The 11603-nt window shown below is 48.5% G+C and overlaps 4 protein-coding genes across 4 annotated transcripts; 3 read left to right on the top strand and 1 right to left on the bottom strand.

Moving 5' to 3' along the window:
- Positions 1–2600: 2600 nt before the first annotated feature.
- N7537_005160 (translation initiation factor 6) lies at positions 2601–4013 on the top strand. Its single transcript, XM_056896217.1, has 5 exons — positions 2601–2810; positions 2866–2937; positions 3118–3204; positions 3311–3499; positions 3629–4013. The coding sequence occupies exons 1-5, from the start codon at positions 2776–2778 to the stop codon at positions 3987–3989; spliced, it is 744 nt and encodes a 247-aa protein (XP_056755965.1). The 5' UTR covers positions 2601–2775; the 3' UTR covers positions 3990–4013.
- A 615-nt stretch (positions 4014–4628) lies between these two features.
- Positions 4629–7515, bottom strand: set2 (SET and WW domain protein; the record flags this gene model as incomplete). The annotated part of the gene is made up of 4 exons (XM_056896216.1): positions 4629–5192; positions 5266–5346; positions 5396–7008; positions 7125–7515. 4 exons carry the CDS (start codon positions 7513–7515, stop codon positions 4629–4631), a joined length of 2649 nt encoding a protein of 882 aa, XP_056755964.1.
- Positions 7516–9035: 1520 nt separating this feature from the next.
- Positions 9036–9377, top strand: N7537_005158 (uncharacterized protein; the record flags this gene model as incomplete). The annotated part of the gene is made up of 2 exons (XM_056896215.1): positions 9036–9246; positions 9301–9377. 2 exons carry the CDS (start codon positions 9036–9038, stop codon positions 9375–9377), a joined length of 288 nt encoding a protein of 95 aa, XP_056755963.1.
- A 485-nt stretch (positions 9378–9862) lies between these two features.
- Positions 9863–11024, top strand: N7537_005157 (putative AT DNA binding protein; the record flags this gene model as incomplete). The annotated part of the gene is made up of 3 exons (XM_056896214.1): positions 9863–9904; positions 9951–10065; positions 10168–11024. 3 exons carry the CDS (start codon positions 9863–9865, stop codon positions 11022–11024), a joined length of 1014 nt encoding a protein of 337 aa, XP_056755962.1.
- Positions 11025–11603: the final 579 nt, after the last annotated feature.

The raw sequence follows: 11603 nt of genomic DNA, 5'->3' as shown, positions 1-11603 counted from the left end.
GAAGCAATCTTCGACAGGAAGCCTATATCATCCTGCTATATTTAATCTTTCCACTTCTCATCCTCTACATCTTACCTCTACTCACCTCTCACCTCTCTCAACTTTCTTACTTCTGTCACGCATCCCACTTTCTTGAACCGGGCACCGGGAAATAGCCAGCTGCCACTGGAACGGCGATGGTGCTTGCCGGGAGCATTACAAGTGCACCGATGGATCAGTCTGAGTCTCCGGAAAATTGGCGCCAACCTGGCCAACAAGCTGCTAGTTAGCATCAACTATGCCATCGCCAGAGCCAACGCATCAACCCAAACAGCCATGAGACTTCCGTACATCCTCGGCATGTTCGGGAGGAGATGCATGCCATGAGCACCGCTATGCTTATTCGCGACTCGTCATGCTGTTGAAAGGTACAAGGTAGAGGCAGAGCATGTAATCGCTCTCTCATACTCTGTCGAAGAGCAGGCATCGCTCTCAATGATAAAGTCGCCCATCAACAATGGCGTGAAATGGCAGCTAACAACTGCTACACCAGAGCGGCTGGCTTTCCTGTTTCTTGATACAACGAAAGCCCCACCCCTTTGCCACAAATTGCTTCGGCTCGTCCTTGTCTGATGTTTCTTTGTGCGGACTGCTTTTGAAAGTCCTCAGAGTACGTATTTCAATATACTAATTATCCTCTGCTACTCCGCAGTACTATATAGATACCACCCACCAAACTAATCCGTGAGACGAAGTCGATCCACTAAAGACAGGATTCGTCCACGATGATTCCCCTCTCCTTCAACCATACCCCATAAGTTAAAGGAGAGTGTGTGGGTAGACCCCGTCAGAGGCGAGGCAGACATGGCCATCACCCTCAAAGTCAACCGAAACAAGCCCCAGTTCGAAATGGAGACCTGGGAGTGGAACTCGAATGTTCCACATCCCCATCTCTTTCAATCTTGTGTGATCGAAAAGACTGGTGATAAAACCACAGTCTCCTAATATCCATTCACCATACCCTTCAATTACATTTTCCAACGATCCCCGAAATATTCCACAGAGACCGATGTTCGGCTTGAGAAACAGCACCTCATCAATGTGGCAGTTTAGGTATGGCTTGACGAAAAGACATGACTTTCCTGATCGTGCTTACCAATAGGATGCAGGCCATTGACTCTCTACCACTTTTGGATGCCATCGGTCTTGAAGATTCGCACCACAGATCTACCTGGTTTCATCATAGACAAGGTAGTGAACAATGAGGGATCCGTTTGGATGCAACCAGTGCAGCCTCGAGGATGTCACTCGACTGAATTGTCGTACCTCGTCCCGCCTTACCCATGTGTGCTTCTATGAGATTAAAGGCGTAACATTCATCGCGGATAGGATGAAAAAGATCGCTCAAGTTGTAGTCGCGAATCCACAATCAGATTGCCCGAATCCGATTGCCCCGATCTTTTAGCAAACACCGTAGGTGGCTGATGTCGGAGATTCCCTACGAATGGCTTGCACCAGCATTATATGCTGCGCTTGTGCAGGGGTGGTTCGAAAGTTTTCAAATCAATACGAGTGTCCGTGTTGGTTTCCATAGGTACGCAAGCAGGCTGACCATGTCACCCAGGCCCATCAGTTTCCCAATGGGACATTTCGACACACGTTCTCGGATGAGGGCAAGATCCTCTCACACAGTCCCTGCCCGCAGTTGGTGGCACATACCCTGATGCGACAGGATATGATAATCCCATTGGGTATATTACTAAAGCTCTTCAATTTGATCCATTTTCGATATTTAAGTTCAATTTCTCTATGGTATACATCTAAACCAAACACCCCTAGAGTCTGATACCAGGAATTCTCCTAATAGAGCGGTGTAGAGAACGTTGCAGAAGAAGATGTGGAGTGAGGAAGAGAACAACTTAAACCAGCTCGCGCCGGGCGGTACACTTTTTTGGGAGCGAGTATCTATTCGTCGTTGGAGCCATTGGACGAGTTGCGAGCGGGATACAAGCCTTGCCATGCTTTTTTGTAGCATGGGTGTCAGATTACTGGGCTGCTACTTGAGGCACTTGATGAATCAAACGTTTTGTAGGCTCTACACTCCTGTTCTATGGCTTTCTCGGCCATGACCACGTGTGACTAGTCTTTTTGAGCAGGATCAAGGAGATCGAGCTGGCTGTGTTAGCAATACACACCATGGCAACAGAATTCTAGTATACAATATCCAATCTTCTCAATGATCTTGTAAAGGAAGTATAAAGGTATAGATTAAGTAGGATGACTAGGGTTGGCATGTGGCATCATGTTCTAGCCAAGGTATGTGTGGCTGTGTATGACTATGACTGACATGTGGAATATGAATAAATAATCAATAGAAATACTTGAAATACTTGAACAAATGAAGTCGAATGAATCATCGTCAAGATGAGACAGAATGAGTCAGTAGGGAACGAGGTAGTGGTACTTAGTTTACCATACCATATCCCATAATAAACAAAGTACCAGTACATTCTATCAACCCACCAACCTCGCCTCTGCGGCTCCGGCGGGGCAAACTCAGCCGACGCTCTGATTCGCCCGAGCTTTTGGTCTTTTTTCAGTTGGATCGCACGTCTCTGCCAATTTATTTATCACTCGGCTTCATTCTGCAAATCCTTAGATTCTTTGATTTCTTAATTTCAAATCACAGTTTTTGTTTCTGTTGCATCGGCTAGTTCGCTTTTCGCTACCCCGCTCCACACCGCACACTTTTTCCCAACCCTGCTCTTTGCAACATCTTCTGATACTCTGAACATTATGGCTGTTCGCGCGCAATTCGAGAACTCGAACGAGTAAGATACTTCAAGCAAAGGATGTGTAGGAGTCAGGCTGACAATTTCCATTTAGGGTCGGCGTTTTCTCTTGCCTGACAAATGCCTACGCTATCGTTGCGGTTGGTGCTTCGGAGAACTTCTACAGGTGTGTTATTCAGACATTCGGAAGGGTGAGGGGCTGGGGATTGGAATTTTAGACTGGCATTGATAGGATTGGGAAGTGCTAAGGCATATACCATCGCCAATACCGTGCCGTTTCAAATCTCAATCTCTAACCTCTACCCCGATACACCCATGAACAACCCCAACTAACACGCAAATCCAGTGTCTTCGAATCCGAACTCCAAGATGTCATTCCCATCTGCCACGCAACCATCGCCGGAACCCGCATTGTCGGTCGTCTAATCGTCGGGTGAGTCGGACATAACCAGACCTAGTTCAAGCCGAACAGCCTTTTTCTGGCGGGAGGGGAAACATTTATCAAGAAGAAAAAGCAAATGCTAATATCTCGCCCTCAGTAACCGCAAAGGTCTCCTCGTCCCCACAACCACCACAGACCAAGAATTGCAACACCTGCGCAACACGCTTCCGTCCGAAGTCAAAATCCAACGCATAGAAGAGCGCCTCTCCGCGCTTGGCAACGTCATTTGCTGCAACGATCACGTTGCAATCGTGCACCCCGATCTGGAGCGTGAGACCGAGGAGATGTGAGTAACAATAAAGCGCTTCCAACACCCTGAATACCTGCCCTCCCCATTCCATTCCATTTCAAACATTCTTACCCGCGTTTTTTTTCCCTTCCTTCTTCCAAAACTAACATATCTCTTTCCCCCCAGCATCGCCGACGTCCTCGGCGTAGAAGTCTTCCGCCAAACAGTAGCCGACAATGTCCTCACAGGCTCTTACATGGCCCTCTCAAACCAAGGTGGAATCGTTCACCCCAAGACCTCAATCCGCGACCAGGACGAGCTCTCCTCCCTCCTGCAAGTTCCCCTCGTGGCCGGCAGTGTGAACCGCGGATCTCCCGTCGTCGGCGCCGGAATGGTCGTCAACGACTGGCTCGCTATTACCGGACTGGACACCACAGCCACCGAGCTGAGCGTTGTCGAGTCTGTGTTCCGACTCGGCGAGATGGCGCCCGGTGGTGCCGGTGGTGCCGGTGTTAATAAGGATAGTATTGTGGAGAGTTTCTACTAGATTTGTTGCGATCTTTCCGATTGGCACTTTCTGATGAACCCTCTACCGTACATGGTCCTGTTCTTATTTTCACGCTGGAATGATTTTTTGATTGAAAGTACTGGTATTCTTCTTTTTTTTTTTGGCCTGTTCGGCTTCTGTGTTCTCTGCTCTGTTCGGTCTGGTGGGTCTTTCTTTGGGAGTCTGTAATGCCTATGCTTGCACATACTCGAATGAATTATGCATGACGGATGGAATGTGTAGCATTAAAAGATTTTTGAAAAAAAATTAATCGAGATATAGATGTTGACATTTGAGAATATTGATCATTGAGATGGTCTTAGTCTTATATAGCTTTAGATATTCTGTATGGAATAGATCTCAAAAGAATGAAGCTTACAGCTCAACACAGGCTGAAATGATGCAAACTATGATAGTGGCACTTGGGCTCGGGGGTATTGTCGACAGCATAGAAAGCAATAGAAAGCAAAAAAAAAAAAGATAACAATGGCACAAAAGAACACGTTAGAAGCAAAGGTAATGCAGGTTTTTGAGATATCAGTTTCAATCCCTCCACCTTCTTCCGACTCTCTCGCTTTTTTACTCGCTTTTGGGTATTGATGCACAAGCACAAAATAAGACAAGAATCACTAGAGTTGATTATACCTGTCCCTCAATACTGAGCTGAGGTTGCTCCGTTTGTGGTCCATTCTCCGCTTCTACCTCCATGTTGACGTCGACTGCAGCGCCAGAGTCGTCTTTCGAAGGTGAAGGGTCGGCTCCGGTGTTTCCCATGCTGGTATCACCATCGGCGTCATCTTCAGGAAGATCGGCTGGAGGGGGCGGAGGAGGAGGGGGTGGAGGTGTGGATTTCTGTCGTTTGGAGGGAGAAGCGGATCCGTCTTCAGCACCGTCGACATTCAGGGCCCCGTTTCGCTTGCGTTTGAGGGACGCGGCGTCATCGTCTTCCAGAGGAGAACTTGCAGGTGCACCGGCGACGGCTGCATTGTCGCCTATGCTGTGAACTTCGTTTCCGGGGTTCGGGGTGGCATCCTGTGACTTCTCGCTCTCGAGCTTCTCGCGATCCATGTATTTGGCTGCGGCCTTACGGAAGAAGGTCTTGCAGTAACTTTTAACGGTTTGCTGATGCTTCGTGGAGATCTTTGCAGTGGGATCCTTGACACGATTGTTTTTGTAATCGCTTTCAACAAGCTTCTTCGCAGTCTATTGGTAGAGAACGTTAGCATAATTACATCTCATCGGACACAGAATCGAAAGTGAGCGTCCGTGATCTTACCTCCTTAGCAAATCGTTTCAGATGGTGGTCAGGGATTTTGTGCTTGTACTGATCCACAACGGGCTTGATATGCGGGAAAAGCTGGGCTGTGTTAGTCCGGTTATATCTCGTGTTCTGCGGAAACACTCACAGTGTTCTCATAGATTCTCTTCTGTTTCTCCAACGGAAGCTTCCTCCACTTCTCTCCATCTTTGTGTTTTCTCTCTATTTGATCGGCGGAAGGTCGAGGAGTCACAGGTGTATCAGTTCGGTGCTCAGAGGGTGTGTCCTCCTGGGTGTTCATAATCCCGTCAATGATACTCTGCAGTGCTAAATTCTGTTGATTCTTGGCAGGCTGACCCAGCGCAGGAGTAGCAGGAGTAGCAGGCAAAGTTGGCCGTTCCCATGTGGTCTTGCCCGATGCAGAGTAGTAGTAAACGCGGCCCTCGGCCTCCGCAGTATACCATCCCTCAGGCAATGGCCGAGGACCACGGCGGTTGGGTTGTCTGGGTCGCTGAGGACCTCTGTCTCTTCGTTGCTGCACCGGTCCACGAGGAGGATCGTACGCAGGAGACGGAGACCGAGTAAGAGATCGCTGACGCTGCTCCTGTCCAGTTTCGCGGCGCTCGAATTGGTTGATTGCCTGTTTCGCGTCCTTGCCGCGTTTCATTCGTGGGATTCGGTAGGCGACTTCCAGACCAGCCCAACTCTCGAGAAGGGCAACTGCTTTCTTCGCGACGCGCTCATCCTCACAGGTCGTCAACGGTCGGATGTTCGTCTCAATCTTGGAGTCCTGGATCTTGTTCCGGGTGAGTCGCGGGAACCCGTCGAGGATGTTCAGGATCTGCAGAACCACGTTCTGGTCTTCCTTCCACTGAGCGAGCTGGGAGTTCAGGATCTGGTATCCGTGCATTCTGACTACGCGATTGCGAACACGTTCGTCGTCACAGCGCTGGATACGGCCTAGCAGTTTGACCGCGATCCACTTCTCCTGGCACTGCACCAGAGCCGCCATGACCTTGGTCACACCGTCTTCATCCAGCGACTTGGGCTGCACACTGTCCACATACTCCTCGTCGTCCTCTTCCATCTTCTTCTTCTTTGGGCGTTTCGCCACCACAGTATCCCAGCCATCGGCCTCGTCAATACCAAGAGCCTCGATAGTTGCATTCGACAGCTTGGTCGCACGCTCAGTCTGAGTGCGTCCGCCAATGAACCCCGTGCACATCGGCTCCCCACAATAGCAGGGCTGGGGGTCGGCACCGTACCGGTCAACATTGTAGTTGAAAACCAGCTCCTCACCGGCCTGAACGGCGCGTTCGGCGAAGATTCCCATCCGTAACTTTTCGCCCACAACCCATTTGTCAACGTAGCAATTGGGATTGCACGAGTGATTGCAGAATCGTCCCAGGTTGCCTCGCTTGGTCGCATCGACAAATTCACCCTTGTTCAAAGACATAAAGTAAAAGTGCTTGATACCTTCCTCATCGTATTGCCTCATGCGCTTTCGAAATTGCTGTTCTCCCACGACTTCACCGACATATTCGTAAATCAATTCGCCCGGGTCGAGGTGCTTTTCCGCGCGTAAACCGAATCCTTTTTTTTCTGTTTTGATAACGGAGACCGGTGCAAATTGTCTTTTTTGAAACCGCTGGTTTTGACAGTCGGAGCCACAGCCGCAGTCGCCCGCACATTCGATCTTGGTCGCGCGGTTGATACAGTCTGAATCCTCACCACACGCGATATTTTGACCAAGCTTCGGGTCTACAAGAGTGGATCAGTGATATGCTCGCGGATGTTCAATCATGCCAAAGTGCGAGATGCCCTCTTGGGAATCGGGCAAGAAAAGACAGCGAGGCTACTCGAAAACCAAAACTTACCCCACTCTTCAGCGCAATCACATTCCATGGCATGTTCGGTATATCCCATGTATTTGTTGGCGTAGATACAGCCGGGGATCTGTTCAAAGGTGGCGAGCGCATCCTGGGTGCTATCGGGCAGGTGCGTGTACAGCGGCGGAGGTCGCGACGCGACTTTTTGCGACGAGCTGCGAGACAGCTTAAGCGGTTGGCCCGGTTCCTGTTTAAGAACGATCTCGCCGACGTTTTCCTTCATTGTATCGGATGCGTCGGAGTTGGGGGAGGACTCCTTTTTCGGAAGAGGAGATCGAGAGGTACGCGAGTCGCCGTTTTTCAAACGATTGCCGTTTACCGGAGAGTGCCGCTCCATTTTGGCAGGCTCTTCAGAGTCCGCGTGGTCATGAGCAGACATGACGACACGGACTACGATTGGGAGATATGGAGAGAAGGAAAGAGGTAGAGAGTAGGAGAAGAAAATAAAGCAAGAATACGAAGTTCGGGGATGATTCTGCCAGGATATGCCCTCGGGAATCAAGGGGGTTGCCAGAGCGGTAAAGGGAACAATCTCATTGATAAAAATCTCCTAATTTGACTCAATTCGAAGCTATTGTTGTCATTTTGCGCGTCTCTCACCGCCTTGAGCCTAGTCTCATTTGTTTTGTATAGTCTTGTATGGACCTAGGTGACCTGGGTGGCCTGGGTGACCTCTGAATTTTCACCTCTGGTTGTGTATAGGGGTGGTTCTTGGGAGGTTGAGCTCAGTCCCTTAAACGGCTCATAAGAGCATACCTTGAATAGGTGATGGACAACTCTGGTAGAGTAATGGGAGAGTGACAATAGTCTTTCCTCGATCCCAATTGTGTTTTTTAACATTTTATGTCTTTGGATGTTCTGATCATGATTCCCGGGAAGTGTGACCGGAGTTATCAGCCCTGGAGCCTTCAAAGGCTGACAGCATAAGCCTAAAAGTGATATTAAAAAAATAATGACCGAAAGAGCTGAAAAGGGGAAAGGTCAGAATGCATACAAGTCTGTGAAATTTCAGCAACGAGAAATCGATTGGAGGAGAAAGCAGGAAAAAGCGCGTCTGCATGTGTTGTTCGTCAACGTGGAAGAGTCTGTGCGTTCCAACTTGTATACTCCGTACTTACATATGTACTCAGTGATTAATTAATTAATTTTAATTTTTATGTTATTTATTTATGTTATTTATTTATCTTGGTTTAATACCATTGTTTTTTATAAATAATAGAATATAATGTGATAGTATATGTGATAGATGTGATATATAGATCTATGGGATTAGAGTATATATATATATATATGCCTGAGGCTATAATTCTCTGTCATCCATGTCTTCTACTTGACTTCACTTCCTCACTTCCTCACTTCTACCTCTACTTCTACTTCTACTCTCCTATGATCTTCTCCTGATCCAAATTACTCGTATTTTACCAACTTGAACCTCATGGCTGCACCTCGGCGGAGTCCCCCTATCCACTCGGCTCGTCTCTACCAATCGTCCTGACCCATTTTCATCAGAACCACCCGCTGCATGACAGACGCGCTTTTTTTCTTCTTTCCTGTACGATCGCCCACTCTAACCGCCCCTGATGCTAGCTTCAAACAAAATCAAAATTTTTTTTTTTTCTTTCTGTCTGTTCCAACGTCCCAGGCCAATGCTGTTCACCTATCAAAATCCACTTTCAGCTCCATGATTCCACTGTTTACCGGAAAAGAACACGACGAAACCAAAATCATGCACTAAAATGGCCCCAAAAAAAGAAAACAAGAAATAACTCTTCCTCAATTGTCCCTTGGTTCTGGAACTGCCAGGGCCAACCGTTTCCCGAACCAACGATGCAATTCGGCTGAATCTAAGCCTATCTTATACATCCCGTTCTCCGTATATTGCCTAGGCATTCTCCCCAAATGACCATATGCAAAAGACCTCCCCATCCGTTCGATGCAAATGCAGCCCCCACTCCTCTCAACCCCTCGATTGTACTTTCGGAGGAATCAGAAATCCAGTCTCCCCGCTTCCCGGTCTTCCTTAGTGGTAATTTTGCCCTTCTTCGAAACTCTTCTGGAAAACATATGAAACTGGTCCCGGCTGAAACGCCCATTTCCCTCTATTCACCTGGTATGCTTGGTACTTTACCCATATCCTTCTAACCTGTACTGTAATACTCTCCAGAAAACATCGTCCCTGCAGCTTTCCTCCCGAACGCTGGTCTCCTGCGCGATCCCGGCTGCTCAAGTCCGTTTGGCTAGAAAATCTTCCTGCAAAAAAATCCCTAAAAAATAATCGAAGGATTTTTGAATGGAGTTTGGTTCTACTGCTCTTTTTTCATTTTCTTTGGCTAGAAAGCCTTCAATTGTTAGATCACTCGTTTTCCTCTGTCATCCCTTTTGTTTCGTCTCCGCGTGAGAGGATATGGGGACATAAGAGACCTCCTCTCGTTCTCTGTTGGCGCGTGTCTTTTGATTGATTTTTTTTTTTTAATTCTTTCTCTCTCACTCTCTTCGCTTTTCCTCTCCGACCTAAATGAGAGATCAATTGATCTGAATTGTGTATCACGACCCTGACGACTCCTGTTCGCTGTCCTTTTTCCGGGATCATAATCTGGGAGGCTTTCTTTGTTTTTGTTTTTGTTTTTTTTTTTTGTTTTCCTTCTTCTTTTCTTTCTTTCTTTTATATTACTTTCTTTTTCGGAGGGAAAGGGAAGCCGGCTATAATCCGCTTCCATGATCTGGATATGTCAAATCCATCTGATAGGCCATGGACCGAGGAGGACAAGGTATGGATTTCTTGCCCGGGTGTGAATTTGATGCTGACCAAAACAGTACACTCTACTCACTGAGATCCTCAAGAAAGCTGGAATTCCTTCCAGCTATTTAGTACGCATGATTAAAGATTGTGGAATCACTCCAAACTGGGAGCATATTCCCCTTCCTCAAGGTATTATTGTCCAATTGCCGGCCAAAGCAGAAAAAAGAAAAAGAGGAGAAAAAGGCTTTGCAGATCGATATCAACATGGCGCTAACACCTGCCCCGGTCAAGGCCGTTCACTCAGCTCGTGCAAAACGGCCTATCTCAATATGGTTCAGCAGCCTGTGCACCCTCCAACACATTCTGTGGTTCCGTTTCCACCGCGATCCGATATGACCGGCCCGCCAGCCCCAATGGACCCAAGCGCGATGCGCAAACGACCATTGCATCCTTCCGACAAGCCAATTCCTCGTGCAATCCAACCAAGGCCACCAGCCAGTACCGCCTCCTACAGCAGCGAAAGCGGAGCATCGGCCCAGCTCTCTCCAAGATTAGATCTCGGCCCCGGCGAACCACCCCGTAAACGAGGACGCCCAAGCAAAGCAGAGACCGAGCGACGCAAGCTTCTAGCCGAGGCCCGTGGTGAAACTTACCCTGCTCCTCGACGGTCAGGGTCTGGTAGACTCAAAGTGCCTCCATCACCGACTAGCCCCGCGGCAGGCCCATCGTCCACACCATTCCCGCCAGCACCTCAACCATTCCACGGACCCAAGCCTGTCCCAAACTCAATGCTCTACGATACTTCGACCATGCGCTCAGCAGTTCCACCACCTGGTCCCGGTCCCGCGTCAAATGACGAGCGTCGCGATATGCCAGGCCGTGCCATGGGCCCTAACATGCGCGAACTACCCCGGCCAACAGAGATGGGCCATCCCCTCCCTTCACCACACGCCTTGCAACTAGGCCCCCCAGATGCGTTCCCTAGATTCAGCAACCCGACCGAGCGGCCCTACAGCTTCGCAGCAGACCGATTCTCCCCGCCAGACAGTGGTCGGCGGGACTCGGTCACTAGTCGACCTGAGCAGCCACCAGGACCGTACTCGGAAGGGCGAATGAACACGACACCAGCCGAGAAACCTCCCCGATGACCATTGGTATTCATATTTTCCTTTTTTTATATCGTCATTTTCATTTTTCGATCCTAGTCTCGATTATATTTTCGACTTTCGACTTCAGCCTTTGTTTTTTTGAGGCCCCAAGCGCCATGAATGAATGATCAAGCCATTGATGAACAATAGACAGCGTTCTCATGTTGTGTTTATTGTGTGTGGTTTTTCTCCAAGCTCTTCAAGCGACCCATCCCAACACCGACTTTCCCTCAATAATCCAACACCCCCCATGCATGCATAACCCTCTCATTTTATCCCCGTGTGTCTGCCAACCTAGGTACTATATACCTAAGGTCAGATAGACCATAGACCACGGGATGGGAAATGCTTTTACTTTCCTTCTCTCTGTGACAGTGACCTTCATACATCCATTGATGCGTCCACGAATTCCTCCCACGTTCGATGAAGATAACGGCCTTCATATTCTTGACATTCGATTTTCCTATTGAATCTTCACGCCATTGCCCCCATTCAAGCAAGCGAGACTTTCCATTGCTTTCCTTCTGCTCCTGCTTTCCACTCGTCTCCTAGACAAAAACACAATCTCAATATTGTGAA

Source organism: Penicillium hordei (assembly GCF_028827395.1).
Source record: "Penicillium hordei strain IBT 12815 chromosome Unknown utg000002l_segment0_segment0, whole genome shotgun sequence".
NCBI lineage: Eukaryota > Fungi > Ascomycota > Eurotiomycetes > Eurotiales > Aspergillaceae > Penicillium > Penicillium hordei.
This window is presented reverse-complemented; position numbering and strand designations above follow the sequence as displayed.